This window comes from Girardinichthys multiradiatus, chromosome 9, assembly GCF_021462225.1.
Source record: "Girardinichthys multiradiatus isolate DD_20200921_A chromosome 9, DD_fGirMul_XY1, whole genome shotgun sequence".
NCBI lineage: Eukaryota > Metazoa > Chordata > Actinopteri > Cyprinodontiformes > Goodeidae > Girardinichthys > Girardinichthys multiradiatus.
In genome coordinates, this window is record NC_061802.1 from 5,615,590 (window position 1) to 5,639,917 (window position 24,328).

Genomic DNA, 24,328 nt, shown 5'->3' on the forward strand with positions numbered 1-24,328 from the left:
GTTTCCTCTGAGTGTTCTCTGTATGTGGGTCAGTGCTATAGATCCCTCACAAACCCCTAAAGGCTTTCACAGAATGCTGGATTTATACTGAGCTAAAATGACATACAGGTGGACTTTCTTTAGTAATATCATTACAATACACTAACGTTTGTGAAAAAAAAGTTCAAGAGTTTGAATACTTGAATACACTGTGAACTTCAACCAGCCAAATATTGTTTAACGTGTTAATTTCATTTTGGCAAACCTTTGTTTAGTCTATGTTAGATTAGTGCACAGCAATGTTACTGTGTATATTGTGTTTGTATTTGGTTTCATATTGTTATGGTAACAAAATGAGAAATTTAGCTGAAAACAAATCTGTTTCCCGTTTGTCTGGGTTGTAAACATTCCTATTTTGTGACCACTGACCAAAGGAGCCAAAGTTCTATTCCAGGCTAATTTTCCATTACAGTTATGATGGATAGAATCTGACAACAGAGGCCTTCAGTGCCATTTGTAATCGGGCAGTGGTGTCATTTCTGCCTGCAGTACTGTAGTCTCATCAGACCACTAATCAGCAGAGGGTTTCTCATAATTATCTGGCCCACCTTCTCTGTGCAGCAGGAAAGCACAGCACACTCTTCACCCGCCTCTTCTTTTATCACTTATTGCTGCTGTTTCATTTGCATGAATAGACATTAATCAGCTCGATTTGCACAAGACGCAGAACGTTTCGAACATTTATTCAGAACACTTGACACCAACCTTAAGTGGGCATTAATTTACTTATCATTCCAGTGAGCTGTGCTACGCACTTGCCCATATGTTACATTATGCAGTGGATGAATAAATTATACTGAAGTGCTTTTTAATTTAATGCTCTATTATTGATGTGAAATTGTTAAAACATGGTGGTGGTTGATGATGATTGATTGCGAGATATGATTAAAAAGCTAAAATTTCAGATATTTTGTGTCAAAAACAAAACATAAAAAAATGATGACAAATGAGACACATTGAAAAAAAAAACAATACCCATTTTCAACTGAAAGCAAGGTGGTTTAAGTTAATATTGACTTGAGAAACCAAAATGTATGCCACATAAAATGTTTTCATATTTCACATGTTTTTATTGTTAGAATTTAATGTATTCATGTTGAACATATTGTACAGCCAAGACTTTCCTAATAAAATTCTAAAATGACCTAAATTAATGAATAAAATCCTATAAATTAAGTAAATTCAAAGTTACTTATAATATCATTCCTCTGTACCTTTTTAAGGAGTTGTCCTTTTAAAATTTGTATTAAAAAAAAGGTTTTTATGACCAAAAGATACAGTTGGTTAACGATTTTTACTTAAATCAGAACCAGAATCAGAATCAGCTTTATTGCCAAGTTCGTACATACAACAAACAAGGAATTTTACTCCAGTACACTTTGCTTTCTGGGTTTCTTTTTTGTGTTATAAGATAAATTCTGCATATATCCTTATGTCCTTAAATACATATATACAATATACACATATACCAAGGTGGATTTGTAACTTCAGTATGAGGTTGTTCTGTACTCTATTAAATGTTCATCAGAGAAACACCTGGAGGAAGAAACTGTCTCTGTGGCGGCTGGTCAAAGTTTTGTCAAATTTGTTTAGCTTAATAGTTGTATTTTGCATAAGATTTAATTGAAACAAAAGCAAATCTCAAAGTCATGACTCTGATCCGGTTTTGATCCACAGTTAAGTACATCTGAACCCAATCCAAACCTTACATCTTTTGGGCACTCTCATCTAGAGCTCTACTGACAAGCATGTGGAAGAGATGTGAACACTGCAGCATGATACTATAAGATCAAGTGCATATTTTATGACACAGGAAAATAAGAATTTTTTTAAGTTTTTCTGCACAACTGAGAAACTTATGCACCAGGTATCTACAAGTCACATCTCAACAGACGTTAGAACCCTCAGTAAGCGTTTCTCAATGAAAAATCCTCAGCAGAGTGCATGTTTTCTGAAGTCCTTTTGTAGCTGCAAGCAATCCTTTAAAATTAAATTGTCAAATTTAGCTGGTTTCAGGGGTTGTTAGAACATTAAACCAGCTTTCTAAAACCCAATTAACCCCATAATGGAAAAGTGGAGAATGTCCGCAAACTATGAGGGGACAAAATGTTGGTCTCTGTCCAGGAAAAAAAATAAAAACAATAAAACAGTTGTTTTTTTTTTAGAAAAATACAAAGAAGTAAATCTCTAAAAGTTACAGAAAATTATTAAATGTGTGTTATCTGTCCACTGAACTGTTGAAATACTATGTATCAACCATAGAAATAAATACATTTTCAAGTTAATGTGTTTAGTTTGAAAATATTATAACTTAGAAAATAAATATAGAAAATATGGAAAACCTTAGGGCTGCATGGTGGTGCAGTTGGTAGCACAGTTGTCTTGCAGAGAGAAAGTCCTGGGTTCTAATCCCATCTGGGGTCTTTCTGCATGGAGTTTGCATGTTCTACCCATGCATGTGTGGGTTTTCTCTGGGTACTCCAGCTTCCTCCCATAGTCCAAAGACATGACTGTTAGGATACTTGGTCTCTCTAAAAGGCCCTTAGGTGTGAATGAGTGTGTGCATGTTTGTCCTGTGTTGCCCTGTGATGAACTGGTGACCTGTCCAGTGTACCCCGCGTCTCGCCCATAGACTGCTGGAGACAACTTCCCTGCAACCCTGCATGGAAGAAGCTGGTATAGCAAATGGATGGGAAAAACAAGTGGATAATATAAAAATACAAGTAGAACAAATTTCATACAGGGTGAGTTTAGGTCATTATCATAACTATTTCTGACTATAATTAATTCTTTTGATTTGATGAAAAATAATTTAGTTGGTAAAGTTTATGTCAAAAATTCTTACAAAATTTGAGCCTTATTATGCTTTACTTTCAAACAACTTGTCAAGCCTAGGGTTACAAATTAATATAAGCAGGTATAAACTGCTGTTTCATTTTCTTGTAAGTTGCAATATAATTTAACAATTTTAATGATTTTTAATGATTTTGATCTCTACTAGTTTTTCCAGACATTTAACCTTATTTATAAAATATATGTTTTGACCTTTTAAAATTAAGTTTGAATCTAGGATTTAAGTCAAGTCTGTCAGGTGCCTGGTGTTATATTCAAACAACAGTAACAAACACAGCTGGAATATAACAAAAATGATTAATGTAATATACAGTACATTTAAAGAAAACCTTTCAAATATATTAATGTTCAGTGATCTGGTATAGTTATAGCTACAATGCCGTACAAATAGTTTCAAAATCTTTGATCTTGTTGTTCCTGCAGTGGTAGCATGCAAGAATTTTCCAAAGGATATGTAGCTTTTTTGTTTGCCTCCCAAAGAGCCACCGGTGAGGAGCTTGAATTACTCCCACTGGGTAAATAAAGTACTTGGAGATCCTCTGATCCCAGCATTCCACTGCATCTGATGAGGTCTAGAGGAAGAACTGCAGCTGTGCATACGAATCACAAGATATGGTGTTTCTGAACCACAGTTCAACAGGCTGCTCATTCCTAAGCCTTTAGAGTCCAACAAACGAACCCAAGAGTTTTGATGCCAGTAAGAAATGTGGCTCCTCGGAGCTGGTGCCAATCTCCAGTGGTCAGAGACAGAGACACACAGGACTAACAATCATGCATGGGCACCTAAGGAAAATGTTTAATAGATGAATCACCCTAAAAGCCATGTTTATGGGACTAAGGGAGGAAACAGGAGTACCCGGAGGACATGCAAATTTCCTGTAGAAAGACTTCCGGTCCTTCTCGCTGTAAGGCAATAGTGCTACTGACTGCTCCACCATGCAATTCTAAAATTGGTTATTTAATATAATGCAGTCAAAATGACACACTGAAGTTTCAAATACTTGTTGTAAATAGCACATAATTTAATTACAATAAAGTGTTTCCCATTACATATCCCCACCACCCTTGCTTGTTTAGCCCAGCAATTCATCTGTTGTGTTGACCTTTAAAACAAGGGGAATTGGAAGTGGTCAAGTATTGAAAGATTGCAGGGAACACTTCACAACCGCACCCTTTATTAAGGGGTTGCCACAGGAAATCAGTACAACTTGCAGAGGTTTTATACCTGGGTTCAGAATCGAACCCGGGTATCCCATATCAAAGATGTGGACTTACCCTGCTACTTCACGAAGTGACTGTAAGTGTTGAAATGTTTTAAAACATTTTGTCTTAGGTGTGAAGACAGTTTTGGGCTAATAGGTAGCTTTATTTACTGATGCAACATATTTAAATGCGCCAGTAAAACGTCTGACCTTTACAAAAACACAATTAAATAACATTTCCTCCATTAAGAGGCCAAATGTTTATAGGGGAAATCTTTAGCTGTTCTCAAGAACTAAATACACAGTATCCATAAATTGTTTTTGCTGAGGAAGGTATCCATTTCTATGATGATAGTTTGTATCATTGGCTGGTCTAAATATTCTTGCATTTGGCAGGTAAATCTTTCTTTATCTTTGAAAACCATCTTAGTTTTAAATAAATAAAATTTGGAGATTATGCTGAGGCTTTAACATTTTTAGATATTTGTTTCACATGTCCATGCGGTAAACCAAAGACAACATTCTGCAGGATTTCCATTTATCCTTAACGTTGTCCTTGACAACACAATGAATGAATATGGATCTGATTCCTCTGCACAATAATCCTGTAGCATTGAAAAAAGAGCATCATAAAGTTTGCAACACCACATTTGTGTTGCTGATGGAAGGACTATGCAAATAATTTTCCCAGTTGAGTCAGAGTCCTCTCAGAGAGCTCCTCTCTTAGCCTAAACATTCTTGGCAAGGACTCCTAGCTTAAGAGTGACTCTGAAGTAGGAGAGGACAGAAAGTCCTATCTTAGTGAGGAGGTGTAGTTGACCCCATTGCTAGGTGTGACAATGTCTTCTAAGAACTGTGATTGGTTGTTAAGACAAAAAAAATGCACTCCTAGTAATCAATGGAGATAAATCAACCAATGATAGAATTTAGACTGGATTCTGAAATTTGTAAATCATGATGATAAAACTTAGCAAAATTAAATTAATTGTCTGGGATCACGGGGATTGTTATATAAGTTTATTTTTTCATTTACGCGACTATTAAGGAGGTTGATCCCTGGGCAGTTGAGCTGGTAGCGTTTTATTAATTCGCTGTTATTCATTGTTTGGAGAATTTCTCTCCTTTCTCTCTGTCTTTCCTCCATCTTCTCTCTCAAGACTCTTTTATGCTCACTAAATGTCCTCCTCACTACTCTTAACATTTGTTAACATTTGTTTAGGAGCTCTCTTAAGGCCTAAGATGCTTCATGAATAACTTTGATCTTATCAAGGGAAAATTCTAAGAAAAATCTTAGTATTCAAGAAATTCCGAGATTTTTCTCAGAATGACGTCACTAGGAGCTACTTTTAGTCTTAGGATACTTTGTAAATACAGGCCCAGATTTTTGCAGTTGAAAAGGTGAGCCATTGTTCCATATACATCATCATCTGTGGGCTACTTCGTTTTAAAAGAGTATAAAGGATGAAGAGGAAAAAAAATCCTTCTTTACCTCATTTCATAAAAATCTTTTCTGCAATTGACAGTTTTGCAGAAAATTGACTATGAAATGTATCTGGAGTGTTTCAAAATCTCCATTAGGAAAGACAGATAAGTATGCCAGCAAAAACCATAAAGTTTCTACAATACAAAAATGGTGACAGAGCTGGTGTTTTATGGTCCGTGCTACTTCAAGCTGCTTCTGAGAGCGGTCTGATGTTGGCTGCTCTGCTCGCTGCAGGTGGTATATTGAAACCATTAGCTTTAAAAAGAAAATCGTAGCCCAACTTTATGGTTTTTCTTCACAAAGTAGAAAAAAGGGAAAGAGAGTAGCACAAACGTTTTCCAAGAAACTCTACGACAAAGTCTTAGAGTGACTTTAATTTGGTTTTTATATATACAACACAATTTGGAATAATTTTTACATTTAACAGATGGATTTAATTTGATTCTGAGAATGTGCTTTGGCTGGGCTGTTTCATAGAAGCCTTGAATTTCCATAGGTTCATATCCTGTTTTTTTTTTCTTTTTTGGCTCTGGCTTCTCAAATTTAAGAGGTTTTTAAAAGTCCGCCTTAGAAAACTTCTTATAAATGTCCCACAGCTCAAACGTTTTCACAGCAATATCACATGTGTTCATCATTCTCTTTCTATCAGACAAAATCCTTTCAAAATGGAACTGAATTAGTCGTAATCACACAAATCACTACAAATTGTACATGTTCAAATGTTTAACACTTTAAAGTGAGTCCAACACCTCTGACAGTTTTTCAAATAAAGTCTGTTATATTTACAAAAAAAAAGAGGGGGGGGATGGGTAAAGCACTGTTTGGTAATTTATCCCGCTCAGCGCGCTGGGATTATCATGGGCCAGTGCTAAATGAAAAACTCCTTCTGGTTTTCACTTTGAATGCTCAGAGAGTCTGCCTGGCTGCTGAACGGGAACTCGCGGCTGTCCTGAGGCTGCGATGCTCTTACTTCTTGGTTTCGATATGTCTCTTTCCTGATGCAAAGGAATCGAGCCACGATCGCTGCAGCACACACGATGATAAAAATGACCACTGCAATCACACCTGAGAACCACAAAATAAAAAAGTGTGTGGAGGCTGTGAAATGTTATTACATATTATCTGGTCTCCTATAAATACAAATGTTTTCATGCTTTAAACATAAAAAATGCACATTTAGATTTTAGAACAAAACTTCAAAATGAAACTCAAAAATATATAAATTAATCATACCATTCATATTTTAAATGTTTATTTCTGTCTGGTGTTACAGCTTGCAGCTAATGGAAACCCAAGCTTCAGATTGTCAGAAAATGAGAATATAAACAAAACAACTAGAGAATAATAAGGAAATATCAGCTTATTAAAACATAGGTCTATCTACTGAACAGTTTTTACACTCACTACTTAGTTCAAAAATGCATTGTGGCATTGAAGAGAACATTCTGTGGTTCTGAGAAGGTGTTAAGGAAGCCCAGGGTGCTTTAGTAGCAGCTTTCAGCTCGTCGGCATTATTAGGTCTGGTGTTTCATCTTCTTGGCAATTCTCCACAGATCCTCTATAGAGCTAAGCTCAGGTAAGTTTGTTGACCAGTTGAACACTGTGATACCATGGTCATTAAAGCAGGGATTGGTAGTTTGGGTGGGGTACCAAGTTCTGCCAGAAAATAAAATCAGCTTCTTCAAAAAGCTTGTCAGCAGAGGGAAGCATGAAGTGCCCAACATTTCTTTGTGATCATCAGCGAACCAACAGATGATGACATGTCTCTCTGAATCATCACTGACTGTAAAATAATAATTTCCAAATGAAATCCCCAGAGTCTTTCTATCACATTTTTTCCTTCTACTGAACTTTCCATTAATACATTTGGCTGCAGCACATGACTGTCTCCTGGAAAATTGTCAAACCTTCATTGTTTCCCACTATTATGTAGACCATAACATTTCTGTTATGTTAAAACCTGTTTTTATTTAGTCTTATTAAATATTTAAATCACTAATTTTGAGTTTTCATTAGTTGTAAACCATTGTCATCAAAAGTACCCAGTGAATCTATAACATAGACCTTCTCTCTTTGAATTTAATTACTGAAATAAATTAAGTTCTCAACTATATTCTAATTTAAAAACAAAACCAAGTGGGGTTGTGCACCAAGTTGAAGGTTACTCTCTCCAGCAAGCAAATGTCTCAGCATCACATTAATGGTTGACATAATTGCAGTGCAAGATTGGAGAAATTTGATTTCCCTAGGTAGATGTGGATGACGTTGACTTTTCTGACATGTCATTAGGTTTCCAATCGATGTTTTTTTAGGTAAGCTCAAGCATGACAAACACCTTTCAGACTGGGGCAATGAAAAAACACATGTTTTAGGTGTGCTAAACATATTATGAAATATTTGAGTTTAACTTTTGCCATGTCAACTGAGATGATTGGCCTTACCTCCAATTAGTGCTGAATCACTCCTAATGGCATTGACTAAAGGCTGACCTGGATCCACAGATTGAGGCTGGTCTGCAGACAGATACAAATCAGGGAATATGAAGGAGCCAACAAAAGAAGAAAAATTAGTTTCACAGATCAAAATAATTGGAAATAGAGTTTTAATACAAAGCAGTTTTAGAACAGAAGGAGTGAAACTAGTTTTTCTTTTCAAAGATCTTTTCAAAAACCTCAGCAAAGCCTCAAAGGACTTGCCCAGAGCTGTTTGATGACTCTCATCTGTCGTTTTGCCATCTCTTTTCCTGCTTACTGAGAAGAATGCTTAATGAGCCATTACAAATGTCTAATGAAGCTCCATAAGTATCATTTTAAAAATACACCAGACAGAGACCCAGAGCAGTAACAGCTGGGATGCCTACCCAGTGATGTGAAGTAAATGACCGACTTTAAAATATAAGCATGCTCCTTTTACCTGATAATGAATGTGTAGTTTCTGCTGCGTATGAGTCAGCTTGAGATGACGAAGCACAGCTCGATGGTACCAGGGGGCTGGTGACAGTAACACGACTGTCACGATGGAGCAGAGCAGCTTTCAGAGGACAGATGGAGTCAAATCGAACACCTGACAGGCAGCCAGTGAACCCAATAGAGGCCAACCCGGCGAGTTCTGCGTCCAGTCCTTCAGACTCTAAACAAACACAGATGAGTGAAGAGAAACCCTTCTTATCAGTGCAATCCAATTACAGCTTCAAAATACAGCTCACAGTTTGTTTCAATGAGTCGATTGCTGAGGGGACAAGTGGCTTCAACGATGGCATTAATTACACATGTAGTGCCAGATGGTGCAAAAAAAAAAAAACTCTGTGAAAATAAACAACCGCATTTCGAATTAAAACAAAACATTTTTTTAGTGTTGAAAGTTCGGCAACAATAAAATTATGCCATTACCACCAATGTAACAGGATAATCAAATAAAAAGTCAAGCACCACAATGATGGGGATGTTGAGTATAATAGAAGAGGTGTTTGGTGCATCAACAGCAAACCTTTAACAAGAAGATGTGAGCACAGAATTATGTTCTTAGCCATTGTTATCTTTTGGCTGGTTCGTTCAGGTTTAAACAATCATACGAGAGTATTAACGTGAACAGGTCCAGTTCCAATCCAGTTTAATTCAAATAGTGAAAATAAATCCAGCTACTGTCCAAGAGTTAATGGAAAATGGTATAGAAAAGAATCAGGATGACATTCAGACAAGACATCACCATCTTTAATTTCTGTATGTTCAAATTAATGTAAAGCATTGCACGACCCTGATTTCTGGACTCTACACACACAAATAATTGCAGAATCTGTAACTACAGGGGTTGGACAATGAAACTGAAACATCTGTCATTTTAGTGTGGGAGGTTTCATGGCTAAATTGGACCAGCCTGGTAGCCAGTCTTCATTGATTGCACATTGCACCAGTAAGAGCAGAGTGTGAAGGTTCAATTAGCAGGGTAAGAGCACAGATTTGCTCAAAATATTGAAATGCACACAACATTATGGGTGACATACCAGAGTTCAAAAGAGGACAAATTGTTGGTGCACGTCTTGCTGGCGCATCTGTGACCAAGACAGCAAGTCTTTGTGATGTATCAAGAGCCACGGTATCCAGGGTAATGTCAGCATACCACCAAGAAGGACAAACCACATCCAACAGGATTAACTGTGGACGCAAGAGGAAGCTGTCTGAAAGGGATGTTCGGGTGCTAACCCGGATTGTATCCAAAAAACATAAAATCATGGCTGCCCAAATCATGGCAGAATTAAATGTGCACCTCAACTCTCCTGTTTCTACCAGAACTGTCTGTCGGGAGCTCCACAAGGTCAATATACACGGCCGGGCTGCTATAGCCAAACCTTTGGTCACTCATGCCAATGCCAAACATCGGTTTCAATGGTGCAAGGAGCGCAAATCTTGGGCTGTGGACAATGTGAAACATGTATTGTTCTCTGATGAGTTCACCTTTACTGTTTTCCCCACATCCGGGAGAGTTACAGTGTGGAGAAGCCCCAAAGAAACGTACCACCCAGACTGTTGCATGCCCAGAGTGAAGCATGGGGGTGGATCAGTGATGGTTTGGGCTGCCATATCATGGCATTCCCTTGGCCCAATACTTGTGCTAGATGGGCGCGTCACTGCCAAGGACTACCGAACCATTCTTGAGGACCATGTGCATCCAGTGGTTCAAACATTGTATCCTGAAGGCGGTGCCGTGTATCAGGATGACAATGCACCAATACACACAGCAAGACTGGTGAAAGATTGGTTTGATGAACATGAAAGTGAAGTTGAAAATCTCCCATGGCCTGCACAGTCACCAAATCTAAATATTATTGAGACACTTTGGGGTGTTTTGGAGGAGCAAGTCAGGAAACGTTTTCCTCCACCAGTATCACGTAGTGACCTGGCCACTATCCTGCAAGAAGAATGGCTTAATATCCCTCTGACCACTGTGCAGGACTTGTATATGTCATTCCCAAGACGAATTGATGCTGTATTGGCCGCAAAAGGAGGCCCTACACCATACTAATAAATTATTGTGGTCTAGAACCAGGTGTTTCATTTTCATTGTCCAACCCCTGTATGTACAAATTCATGGGGGTAATAAATGTGGAATTTTAGCAATTAGTCACCACACTTCAGCTGAGAAAGCTGACAAAAAACAAATTTACTAATATATTAAGATTGACTAATATTTAGATTACAGATGACAAATGGAAACAATAAAAAAGGTAAATAGGATAAATAAAATCTAGTCACAGAGACGGACCTATTAATTGTTTGACTGATCTGCAGAAAGTTGCAAAACTGCTTTGATTATGTAAACGGTGTGGTCATTATTCAATGAGCTAAATAGTATGAGAGAGGTCATCCTTTAGTGCAGAGTCCCTCACCCATAAAGGTGACAACTTGCCTTATCCATATAGTTAACAGTTTAAGGAACACAAACGAAACAATGAAATCATAATGATGAACTAAGCATGGAGCATTAATCAACAGAAGAACATAGATTCTCATATTTTTCCCTATTGTGAACCTTGGGAAAAAAGGGGCAGTTTGTAGCTTAAAGGGCTGCAGAGAAAATGTCACCAAGGCTTTAGAACTGAAGCTAATGAACAAAGCCTTTTTTGTGAAAGAAATGTAGTAAACAGATTAAAAAGTTAAAACCTCTAGTAGGTATATGATAAAGGACATTTTTGTGGTGACTTTAAAAATGACGGATTTTGAATAAGAATAGCTCCTAAAGAACCAACTAAGCAAGTTAGAAGTAATGCCTCCACGGGTTTTACCAACAGGTTCTAAACAAAATCTTAAGCAGCTTCTGCAGATGTATAAATGTCAGAAGGAACCACACCTTTTCTGCTGAGTAATTTGATTACGCAGCACAACACTGCCAATAAGCTAACTTGTAACCTAGGGGAACATATATTCCATACATAAATATGACACTGCAGCATAACCTGGCTGGAGCAAGCACTTTATCAGCTGCACACGTAATCAGGGTTAGAGTTTTAAATTGCAGATAGTTCTTTGAGTGGCAGAACATAATTTTACCCCTGATCCATAAGGCTTATCGCTTATAGCAACTCTTGCAGTGCTGATTTACCAGGTTGTGCATTATAAAATCATTTTTCTTTCTGTATTACTTTCCATACTTCTTGTTTATTTGTTGTTTAAACTTTGGAATTCTGTGTTACATAAAAGCTCAAGTAAGAATATCTTCAATTCTTTTTGTCCAGTTTTAATGGTCAGAAATGCTTCCCTTAGTATGCATGCACACAAGCCTAACCTGCTCTAAAATGAACAGATTATCTATCCTTTTTTCTAACGGAAGTGTATAAGATACAACCAAAGCAAATGCAAACTATCTTTGGCTAAATATTAAAAAAATATATACCCAAACAATTCAGAAATGAGCAAAATATCTTTAAATAAAAGTTTAAGAAGAATGATTTAAGTTTTCAAAGTGATGCTGGCACTAAATCTACATCCTATCATTCTGGCCGTGTCTGTCTCTCTGAGGGTCTCAGTTTGTCCATCGTCTTCCTTGTCCATTAGCAGGGCTGATGGATGATACAGCTTTCAAAGTCTGACAGTACATCAACTCTTTGGCAGCCTATCTGATTCAGATATGACCCAATATTCAGCAGGATGATGACAGGGCCAAATGCTTACATGACCCCATTCAGATTGAGACAGAAAAAGAAACAACGAACAGCTGAACTTAGAAATAACTAATAAACATGGTTCATGCAAAAAAATTTAAGACAAACATTGTTTTTAATACTAAACCAAATGTTGTCCTGGTTTCAAAATGAATTCAGTTTTCGCAGTGGATACGTTTGCTGGCAATGTAATGAAAAAAACTTTTTTCATTACATTGATTTGGATCTTTTATCATCAGTGGTTTGCTATATTATAACTGCTGCACATGTTGCAGCATGCAATATGTTAACAAATATCTACTCCTCCATCCCTCTGAAGGATTAGGAACAATTTCTTAGTAAGAATATATTTAGGTTTTATACCCTTTGCCCTCAGAGGCTCAGGGTAGATGTTTAGGTTTGTCTCAGATTATTAGTTTTAATGATGACCTACTGGAAAAGGGGGCCATCCCAGGTGTTACAAAACATTTATTTGCCAGTCACACTATGGCAGAAATGCTGAAACTGGATTGTTCTTTCATGCAGGAAGAGGACAAACTGTCTGGTTCACTTTGACCCCAACCACTGCAGCTAAGATTGACTGGTTTATTTTCTGAACTGTGTTGACTCCAATCTTCCAAACATTTTCTGCTTTTTATTTTTTCTCATTAGCATAAAACGTGAAGAACCTTCTGCTGAAGTCAAAGTAACTATCTCAGGTTCCACTCAGACAGATGTTAAGACTAAATTTCTTACTGCTTTGGTGGAACAGAAAAACATGAGGAATACATAAAGTGTAGTTTTAGAACTTTCTTTTAACCAAAAACTGCATAAATATATAATTCACTTGTATGTATCTAAAATGTATATTATTCAACAGAGCAGCAGCATAAGTAGTTTTCTCTTTTTTCAGTAATTTTCCAGATTTGCATTTGTTGAAGGGACACGTGAATGTCAGCAAATGTTTAAATATGAAAGCAAAATTAATATCTCCTCTAGTGATCAGCCCACCTGGGTCACCCATCATAATGAACAGAAAACAACAGAAGCCCTGAGAACAATGTTTTGTTGCATGGCACTGAAAGAGAGCCTCACCTACCTGGCACTCTTCCCAGAATAATCGATTTAATGTTGTTAAACTCCACATCAGATGTCAAGTTGAAGTCCTCTCTGGCATTCTGGTCAATCTGAAAGATAATTGATATAAAACAAAGTGTAAGAGGAATAATAATCTGTTTAGGAAGGGTTCTTTGTGCTTAAACAGGGACTTCTGAAAGAAACAAATCCAGCGTAGGACCATAAAGAAGCCATCAAACATAGACTTTGTAAGAGGTTAAAGCGGTTTGCAAAGGTATTTATACGCCTTGATCGTTTTTTACATTTCGTCATACTCACCCACAAACCTAAATGTATTTTATTGGGATTTTAGGTAAAATATCACAATGTAGTGCATACTCGTGAAGGTGGAGGGAAAGTGAAATAGAATTTTCAAAATTTGTTACAAAAAACATCTGAAAAGTGTGCTTCGCATTTGTTCTTTGCAATAATATGGATGAATCCCGTAATGTAAATACTTGATGCTCTCCTGTGTTAGAAAACCTGAAAATAAAAATAGTGATTAATTTAACAATAAAATGAACAAATATTATGGGTTATGTACCCAGAAAAGTTGATTACATAAATGTCTCCTTATATTGTAAAGGTTGTCAATCCTGTCTTCAAGAACTGCCCTGTACTTAACTCACTTCATCCTCTCTCTGACCAGCTTCCCTGTCCTTGCTGAAAATAATCCCCACACCATGATGGTGGCACCACAAGTTTTTTACCTTTGGAGATATATTGTCAGTGTGATGTATAGTGTTCATTTTCCACCACACATATAAACCAAAAAGTCACAGCTGAGATGAGCACCTATTCTTTTATCAGTCTAACAGTCTTACCTACAGCTGCTACAGAGTCACATTTGGTCGGCATCCATCACTTACATTATGTTGACTTTAAATCCTCCTTTAAGGAATTTATAGAATAGAATAGAATAGAGACTGTTCAGTAAAGGCAAATTTACAACATAAGAAAAGTTACTGTCCAAAGAGGAATACAGAGAAATGTCCAACTGAATAGGATCATTTCAAAATGTACATTATCCTACTCCGTTACACATGACTTGTTGTTTCACGTTATTCTGTTGGACCCATTGTTACAACATTATTAACAATAGTGATTATTCTTCTGCTAAGTTTTTTCTCAGGCGACCCTACCTAAGATACATCTCTGCAAACGACTGTACATTTTTTTTTATTAAGGCAGTATAATCTTATATTAGTTATGTTGTTTAAAGATAAAAAAAAAAAAAAAAGCTGGGTGTAGGTCAGTTCATGAGAACTGGTTCTCCAATATTTTACCTGGTAAAATAAAGGTTCAATACTACTACTACTATAATAACAACAACAACAATAATAATAATAATAATAATAATAATAATAATAATAATAATAATAATAACAGTAAGTTAGAAATAATTGTAAAGTTACATAATGTGTCTTGATAATAACAGATTCAGTAGAAAAGCTAAGACAAATGGTATTTTTTAAAATACTGTTACTACTAATAGCAACTTTACTGCAGATTGACAAATGGCTTGAACTCCAAGGGCTGAAGTCCAGCCTGTGGCAATTTTTTGCCAGCACAGATTAAAAAAGTATATAACACCTATTTGTAAGTGCTGTCAGTTTCATTCTATAAAATGAAAGGTAACGTCTGAAAGCTTTGTGTGCATTTAATGTTTGCAATATGGAGTTTGGGTGTTTTTTAAATTCTGACACTAAATGCAAAATAAGCCTAAAATGAGGCTAATGAGGAAATGGCACCTCTACCACAATTTGCCCACCATTTAATGTAGGTGAGAAGTAAGGATTTAGGGGAAAGCTTACCTAATGTATATTTATCTAAAATACGAAACAGAGCAAATTTCTTTGTACATTAAAGGACAGTATTTACAGTGCCTTGCAAAAGTATTCGGCCCCCTTGAACTTTTCAACCTCTTTCCACATTTCAGGCTTCAAACATAAAGATATAAAATTCAAATGTTTTGTGAAGAATCAACAACAAGTTGGACACAATCGTGAAGTGGAATGAAATTTATTGGATGTGTCAAACTTGTTTAACAAATAAAAAACTGAAAAGTGGGGCATGCAATATTATTCGGCCCCTTTACTTTCAGTGCAGCAAACTCACTCCAGAAGTTCAGTGAGGATCTCTGAATGATCCAATGTTGTCCCAAATGACTGATGATGATAAATAGAACCACCTGTGTGTAATCAAGTTTCCGTATAAATGCACCTGCTCTGTGATAGTCTCAGGGTTCTGTTCAAAGCGTAGAGAGCATCATGAAGACCAAGGAACACACCAGGCAGGTCCGAGATACTGTTGTGGAGAGGTTTAAAGCCGGATTTGGATACCAAAAGATTTCCCAAGCTTTAAACATCTCAAGGAGCACTGTGTAAGCAATCATATTGAAATGAAAGGAGTAGCAGACCACTGCAAATCTACCAAGACCCGGCCGTCCCTCTAAACTTTCATCTTGAACAAGGAGAAGACTGATCAGAGATGCAGCCAAGAGGCCCATGATCACTCTGGATGAACTGCAGAGATCTACAGCTGAGGTGGGAGAGTCTGTCCAAAGGACAACAATCAGTCATACACTGCACAAATCTGGCCTTTATGGAAGAGTGGCAAGAAGAAAGCCATTTCTCAAAGATATCCATAAAAAGCCTCGTTTAAAGTTTGCCACAAGCCACCAGGGAGACACACCAAACATGTGGAAGAAGGTGCTCTGGTCAGATGAAACCAAAATCAAACTGTTTGGCCACAATGCAAAACGATATGTTTGGCGTAAAAGCAACACAGCTCATCACCCTGAACACACCATCCCCACTGTCAAACATGGTAGTGGCAGCATCATGGTTTGGGCCTGCTTTTCGTCAGCAGGGACAGGGAAGATGGTCAAAATTAATGGGAAGATGGATGGGTCCAAATACAGGACCATTCTGGAAGAAAACCTGTTGGAGTCTGCAAGAGACCTGAGACTGGGACAGAGATTTATCTTCCAACAAGACAATGATCCAAAACATAAAGCCAAATCTACAATGGAATGGTTAACAGATAAACGTATCCAGGTGTTGGAATGGCCAAGTCAAAGTCCAGACCTGAATCCAATCGAGAATCTGTGGAAAGAGCTGAAGACTGCTGTTCACTAACGCTCTCCATCCAACCTCACTGAGCTCCAGCTCTTTTGCAAGGAAGAATGGGCAAGAATTTCAGTCTTTTGATGTGCAAAACTGATAGAGACAAACCCCAAGCGACTTGCAGCTGTAATTGCAGCAAAGGGTGGCGCTACAAAGTATTAACGCAAGGGGGCCGAATAATATTGCACGTCCCACTTTTCAGTTTTTCATTTGTTAAAAAAGTTTGACACATCCAATAAATTTCATTCCACTTCACGATTATGTCCCACTTGTTGTTAATTCTTCACAAAAAAATGAGAATTTTATATCTTTATGTTTGAAGCCTGAAATGTGGCAAGAGGTTGAAAAGTTCAAGGAGGCAGAGTACTTTCGCAAGGCACTGTACATCCAGCAGTGTGCATGAAAAATACCACCCTGCTGAAAGCTGTTGGTAATTTTAATGCAGGATAAGACAAATAGAACTGACTCGATATGCTGGCTTTACCTTTTTTTCATTTTTTCAGGATATTGACCTTATTATTGCGGAATGTTCCCACAGATAGTGGTTCACATGCTAGATCAATTACCATGAATCAAATAAATTATCAAAAAAGCTACATCCTCATTACACAACATGGATGAGGCACATTTGGAGATCTCAGACCTGATGGTACTGGTTTGAATGGATCCACGGGGAGGAAGGAAGAGGTGGCCGGTGAGCGCACAGCCAACAACCAATGGATAGAAACCTAATTTTCGTTTTTAATTTAGAAAGTGAAAATAAAACATTGTAATCCCAATCACAGGTGTTTAATTTCTACTCCAGTCAAAGCTTTTTAGCTTTGAATGAATTGCTTAAAGGTATAGAAGTGTTTATCTTCTTTAACAGTCTGCAGCATAACTCATTTTGTGATTCCACCCTGTGCCTCGATCCTGTGGACAAACATTTTTCTCTAGCTCTCTTATCACAGCATAAGTGCTTTGTTTGTGGCTGAAAAAAGCACAGCTGCAGCCAGATGCACAGAGAGGTGCAAATTACTCCATCTGCTGGACTTAATTGACGTGTTTTCATTTGCATCTATTCAGTGCAATCTGTGTTGTGAATCCAGTGCAGAAATAAAACAATGCAAGGAAAAGGAGTAGACGCCATTGATTTAGTTATTCCTTCCTTAATTTTAAGTGCCAGCACACTGAAAATTTTAAGAATATTAATTATTAATATTAATTATACAATTCCATTTTCCTTTTACAGTTTGACCACCACTGCAGAAAGTACAAAGTTTAATCCATGATTAATATTAGCAATACCGTACAATCCTCAAAACCATGACTAGACAGTAAATACATGAATTAGTAGATAGTGAAAATTACTTTAAAGACAGATACTTGTCAAGCATTATGTCACCCTGTAGAGTGAGCTATTACAGTAAAACAGCCTCTAATGTATCACAGGGATATATTTATCACAGACGCATAGTAATGCACTTTGCATGCACAGCAAAATCCTTCACTAAAGTGCACAGTTTTCCTTTCACTGACACTACTTTGTACAGTGGTAACGTTTTACTTTCAAGGTTTGTAATACTAATTAAACCATAGATGGCATCCTTAAAAACAGATTGTTCACCGATGAACCATTTACTTTTGTTGATAAGGTTAACTGTCATGCAGCAGAAAGCATCTTGAATACAAAATGGGAAAATAGCAATTACTTTCAATGTTGTCACCATTAAGATTTCTAAAATTCACCGTCTTGAGACCCCAGTCAAGAATGATATTGCTTCATTAAATTAGTTTAAAAAAAATTATAATTTAATGACTGTGTTCAGCCATTAGGTGAATTGTTTCTGTGTTTTGTATGTCCTGTGGAGATATATTATGTGTGTGCATTATTACTATGATTCAAAACAGTGTGGGAAATAAAATGTGTAACATGTGTTAGTATAAGACATTGTGTGGCCTGCAGAAGTATTTCTCACAGGGGTATGGTGAAGTGGAAAATTACTGAGAACTGCATGTGTGTGAAAATTAGAGATAGTACAACTGACTGAGTTACTCCCTGCTTATATCAGTAGATACGGGATGCAGCTGTGGGACAATACCTGTCTAAATATGGTAAGCCGGAAAAGTGTGTACGTGACTATGTGTAGAAAATATTGTAAACAAGGGCGCTGCCCATTTTCGTGTGTGTTTTAATAAAAGAAATGAACCCAGTGAGGGAGGGCCAGAAGAAGTCTCGGTGTATCCTACCTACATGAGCTTCTCTCCCTGGGCCCAGGTATTTAAATTGAATACAACGGTGTCTGAGTGTGATTTATTCTAATGTGTTGTGAATTCCTCTAGGTTACGGTGAATAAACGAACGTGCAGAAGACCCCGTTAAAGGGGTACTTCAACAGTCCGCAGTTTATTCTTAACAGTAATTGATTCTGAAGAGCTATTAAAACATCAAAACATCTGGTTGTAAAAGCTTACATCTCTAAATGAATAGACTGGCAATAGCTTAATATTAATTTTTTACCTGTAATTTCTCATTTGCAATATATTAGAACATGACAACCTATGCATTTTTTAAATTTCTGCAGGGCATTAAACCACTTTTCAGAGTAAGCAACAATTGGTAATATCATCAAAGATGTGATGGCAAGTTTCAATAAACAATATTTTTTTATGTACAGTAGCTGCCTCTATGCAGGTTACTTTAACATCAATTGCAAAATGTGGACATTAATACACAGTACATGGATTTTGAAGTATGATGAGAAAGTCTTTGGCATCTCTCTAGCTAGTGGCAACACCTCAGCTTGCCAACATATCTGAAAACAGCTCTGACCTGTCAGATAGATTGGGAGGTGTGTGTATGTGTGTGTGTTTACCTGCACAGACACTGTGTCTGCCTGTCGCCTGATGGTCACAGTATGCAGATGCCCGTCAGCTAAGTTCATGACTCGGCTACTCAGCACCTCCACATCTCTGCTGCTATGCAACTTGTACCTCACTTCTAGCTCATCTTTAAAAAAAACAAAACAACAATGGACTCTTGGAGGCAAACATACAGAAAATCAAAATACAACACAAATGTCTGAATAACGGACATCATTATTAAACATAAACATTCTTTCCTGAAAATGTTCTTTAACTGTACAGATACATAAAAAAGTTCACTATTTTTGTCACTCGTTTCAGAAAAAGAAACTCATATATTATAATATTCGTTGTAAATAGAGTGAATTCAGGCCTTTATTTCTCGTAATTGTAATGCTTTATAATGAGGATAGGCTACAAAAGATCATTGCCAAATAAGCTGTTGTTCACAGATTGCTGTATCCAAGGATATTCATGCAAAATTAAGTGGAAGGAAAAAGTGTGGTGGAAATCAGCAACAAGCAAAACCACAGCCTTAGCACACTGCCTAAGGTATGAAAAGGTGGTTCATTGAAAATGGTGTTACTGTGCTTGATTGGCCAGTAAACTGGCCTGACCTGAACCACATAGATAATCTGTGGGGTATTGTCAAGAGGAAGATGAGACACCAGACCAAACAATGCAGATGACCTGAGGGTAGCTATCAAAGCAACCTGGGCTTCCATTACACCTCAGCAGCACCACAGGCTGATCACCTCCATGCCACGCCACATTGAAGGAGTAATTCGTGTAAATGGGCATTTAAGTGCATTGAAATGAAAATACTTTTCAGAAGCCTGACATTTCTATTTAAAGTATCCTACTGTTGTTGATCTTTTGTGATATTCTAATTTTTGGAGACACTGAATTTTAAATTTTTTTTAAATTACCTGTAAGCCATAAGACATAAATACTTGAAATATTTCACTCTGTGTGAATATGATATAAGTTTCACTTTCTGAAATAGGTGACATAAACACTGAACCTTTTTACCTATTTATACCTATTTACTATCAGATTTTCATAATTATAATATTGATGTACTATCTCTATGGTCCAACTTTAAATTAGCAACCAGAAGATTTTTAGACATTAAATTTTATTTGATTTTGCACGATGCATTTGCTGTTTAACCAAAACCCTTTATCTAATAGAAGGATAATCTGAGGGAGCACCGCTGTATGTAAATATTATTGTGACATGTCAGTATTGAAAGTCCAAACCTGTTATGGTCTATACCCAGTAACGCCCTCTCCACTGCTCACTGCACTGAGCTACTGTGGGTCTCATTTGGCCTGATAATTCAGTGTGTGCAAAACAATTTGTAATGTCAAAGTGCTTTCTATTCATTCTTCCTTTGTGCATTATTTCCCCCCCCTGTGTGCTTAAACACCCTCTCTTATTCTAAAACATCGGGTTTTGATGGTTTTTAGGCGTGTCGCATTTAAGCTAATGAGGCCTACGTTGCAGTATTTGTTGTCTTTTATTACCGTTGATACCAGTTCTTGCTGTGATTCGATTATAGAAACAATAAGCTAAACATATTTCAGAATTCATTATTAATTAAGAATGAATTGAGGGTTCACCGACTAACTGGCATTCTCACTACATTTGTCTGATTTCATAATGGATCGTTTTTTTTAACAGAAGACACACAGTTTCATTTACATCAAATATATAGACCTAAAAGGGCACCAGTATAAATTTTCAATCAAATTTACCAAAATCTACCAAAATCTAAAAATCTACCAAAAGCTAAATAATTTATTGTAACATCATAACAAGCTCTCTTAACTTCGCCAAAATTGGTTACAAAGTAATATCTCAGAATTTGAGTAGTACATATAGACATTATGGCCCATACTCAGTCCCCAACTACTGCTCAGAGATGCATTTCACAGTATGAGATTTTTTTCTAGAGATTTGCTTTTGCAGCATAAAAAAGACCAATACACACTCACCAATAAAAGGTGCACCAGAGATTCTAACACTAAATGAAAAACCTGTAAATCATTACTTCCTTTAAGATGCCAAATTACAGATGTCTCCTTAACAAATCTGCTTTTGTTTTAATTTTAACACATGTATCTGATAGCAAATAATATAAAACAGACACGTTTACTGGAAAATGCACACCAGTTCTTGCAGAAATGTATTTGTAAGAGAGGTTACTGTGCTTACACATTGTCACAACTGCGGGGCTTTCAGAAAGTATATTAGGGGACTGTGTGAAAACAATAAACTAAAAAAACGTTGGAGTGATTGCTATTGATATTTCAGTTTTCCTGTTCCAGCCCCTAAACATTTCTTAAACCTTTCAGAACTGCAGTGTGTTGAAGTGACTTTAGACTAGCTGAATTGGAAAGGCAACAAAGGATGACAGAGCAAATCCAGAAAATAAGAATAAGTAACTGAAGGAACAAAATGGTTATAGGTTTAAAGAATAAAAAATCTTTGTCTAACAAAAGTCCTCACCATGTTTATTGATGAGCAGGATCCAGTATCCTCTGTAAAAAGAGCTGACGTAGAGCAGCAGAGCAGGGCTTTGACTGGTCCTGAAGCTCAGGGAGATGTCTTCTCCTCTCAGTGTGATATCAGAGTAGATGGATGAGTGCAAAGAGCTGCTGTTCCTGCTCAGCTCATACAGCTCCTTTACAATATAGGTGATGGATGTTGTCGACTCAAAGCTGCTTGAAACTTCTGAAAGATAAAGTCGGAGGCAGTTATCAGTGGGGAAGCTGACTGGAATCCTGCTAAAACTGTGGCCACAAACTCTCGTGATGGATCTCCAAGTGGGTTTGGATTAGCAATTTATTCATCACAGTGAGAACACATAACATAAATACAAAATACAGTGTTCACATGACACTGCAACAATCTAGCTCTTGACTTTTAATGGATTTTTCTTTTGCAAATAATTGGTTTGATTGCACCACCATCATAAACATGCCAGTAACCATATAATTGTTATCAGGTCTGTATGTGGAAAAACGATATTTACTTTTTTTCACTGTTTAATGCTAAATCACACTAAACTTTATTCTGTTTTGGGTCCAATAGGATTTCTAAGTCATTTTGAATTGTTAACTGCCAGAATAACAAAGCAGACAGTTTTAAAGAGATTCTTTTTTTACTTTCTTAAAACTCAAAAGTTTATATATTCTACTGCATTTAAACAATTTGGGGACGCTGAGATGAAATCATGGCTATCTAGGCTAATTAATCTCACACACAATTTATACACACCATGGAAATGTGTTCTGGTGTCAATCCCAGAATAAATTCAAGAGATCGTGTAAATATGCTGTCTGAAGGCAGGACAGTGTCATTATTCTTTACCAACACAGGCTGAAGGCCACTCAGAGAATAAGAATTCATGAGTCCAAAACTCATAAATCATAAATACCAAATTACAGTTTGCACATGCACTCAAGGAAAAATACCTTAATATTAGGCAACATCTACTGTTGTCTGAGGAAAGAAGAAATTAAGATGGCATCATGAGGAAAGAGGATTATATGGAAATATTGAAGCAACATCTTAAGACAGACAAGCTGATCCTCTAAAGGGTCAAGTGTGCTAATTATGCAGCCAAATTAGCTACAAAGTGGGTTAAGGCCAACAAAGTCAATCTTTGCATAGATAGAAAACTTTTTTAACCAATTTGAATACTAAACGGAATAACTAGGATCAGTTTGGAATGCAGGTAATTGACTTAGAAATTGTCTGTATGATTGGATTGACTTTTTCTTCTAAAGGCCCTATAGATATACACTGAGCTGAAACTGAACCGGATTAAATGTTTTAGGGTTGTCCCCACAAAGCCCTGATTTCAGTCACATAGAAAATAAGGGTGTGTGTGAGCAAGGTGGCCTACAATCCTGCCTAAGTTATACAATTCTGCCCGGAGGAATGGGCCAAAATACAAGTAAACCATTTTGAGAAGCTTGTAGAAAGATACCCATACAGTTTGACATTAGTCTTATAGTTGAGGGGCAATTCTATTAAATACTGGGAAATTAACGTAATGTCTGTATTAGAAGAAAGCTGCAAAGAAATTCTTATTCTGGCATTTAGCAAATAGAAAAAACAACAAAAAATCCTATTTGACCTAAAACCAGAAAAGGTTTAGTCTAATTTATTGCAGATGTAGTATATTTGTGTATTCTAGCAATATATCACAAATACTGTTTAAGTATAAGGCTAGTTAATCAGAAGAGCAGGATGCGACCCTCAGAAGGAGTGGGCAGAGATTGAAGATGTTGCATTTTCTGGTAGTGCCATATATTCAAAGTGCAAAAAGACAAGAAAAATATTTACATTTCGACAACTGAATAAAATTTCTTTCAAATGGCCATTCAAAACATTTGTGCGCATAAGCTCAAAACAAGGAAAAAAAAAAACAATTAATGAAGAACAGTTTATTTTATGACACTACTGGCAATCTCTTGATTCTAGTCCAACAGCAAGATTTTCCCAGCAGTAGTCCACCAGCAAGGTGTCCCCACTGACTTTCAGTTCATTAAACCCATGCTCGGGTTATAAGTTCAGTCCAGAGAGCCTGAAAGTGTCACTTCCAGTTCTGGTTACCTGGTGTGGTGAAATAAGTTGGGAAATAAAAAGTTTATAGGCTGCAAGGAGACCGCCAACCAGCCTAGCAGGAAATGTAGCAGTCCTTACAGTCCTTGCAGAGTCAGCGGCAGCACACGTAGCCATGTGAATATTAACGTGATTGGCCATAATAGTTCAGGTAAGTTATAGAGCGAGAAATTCCAACTCAATTGGGAATATTATGAGACTTAACAAACAGGCATAACACAGACGAAGAGTAACAAAGGACAGGCGCGGGATTTAACACCTAGGTTACAACAAGTAAAAAGAAGGGTTTTGTGTGGTTATGTGTCTTTCTTTCAGAGGTAAACATCTTATTTCAACAGTTTTGTGAAAAAAAAGTATTGCACACCAAAGTTCAGAGAGGGATGATTAAAAGA

At 36.9% G+C, this 24,328-nt stretch overlaps 1 protein-coding gene across 1 annotated transcript in view; it reads right to left on the minus strand.

Moving 5' to 3' along the window:
* Positions 1-5,911: 5,911 nt before the first annotated feature.
* Positions 5,912-24,328, minus strand: part of LOC124873250 (contactin-associated protein-like 4) — a 147,478-nt gene continuing 129,061 nt past the window's right edge. Inside the window, exons 19-24 of the mRNA XM_047373770.1 lie at positions 21,813-22,037; positions 19,310-19,443; positions 13,311-13,398; positions 8,491-8,706; positions 8,019-8,090; positions 5,912-6,642 (exon numbers count right to left, since the gene is read on the minus strand). Coding sequence (XP_047229726.1) covers positions 6,446-6,642; positions 8,019-8,090; positions 8,491-8,706; positions 13,311-13,398; positions 19,310-19,443; positions 21,813-22,037 — 932 coding nt within the window. The 3' untranslated portion in view covers positions 5,912-6,445. The remainder of the gene's footprint in view (positions 6,643-8,018; positions 8,091-8,490; positions 8,707-13,310; positions 13,399-19,309; positions 19,444-21,812; positions 22,038-24,328) is intronic.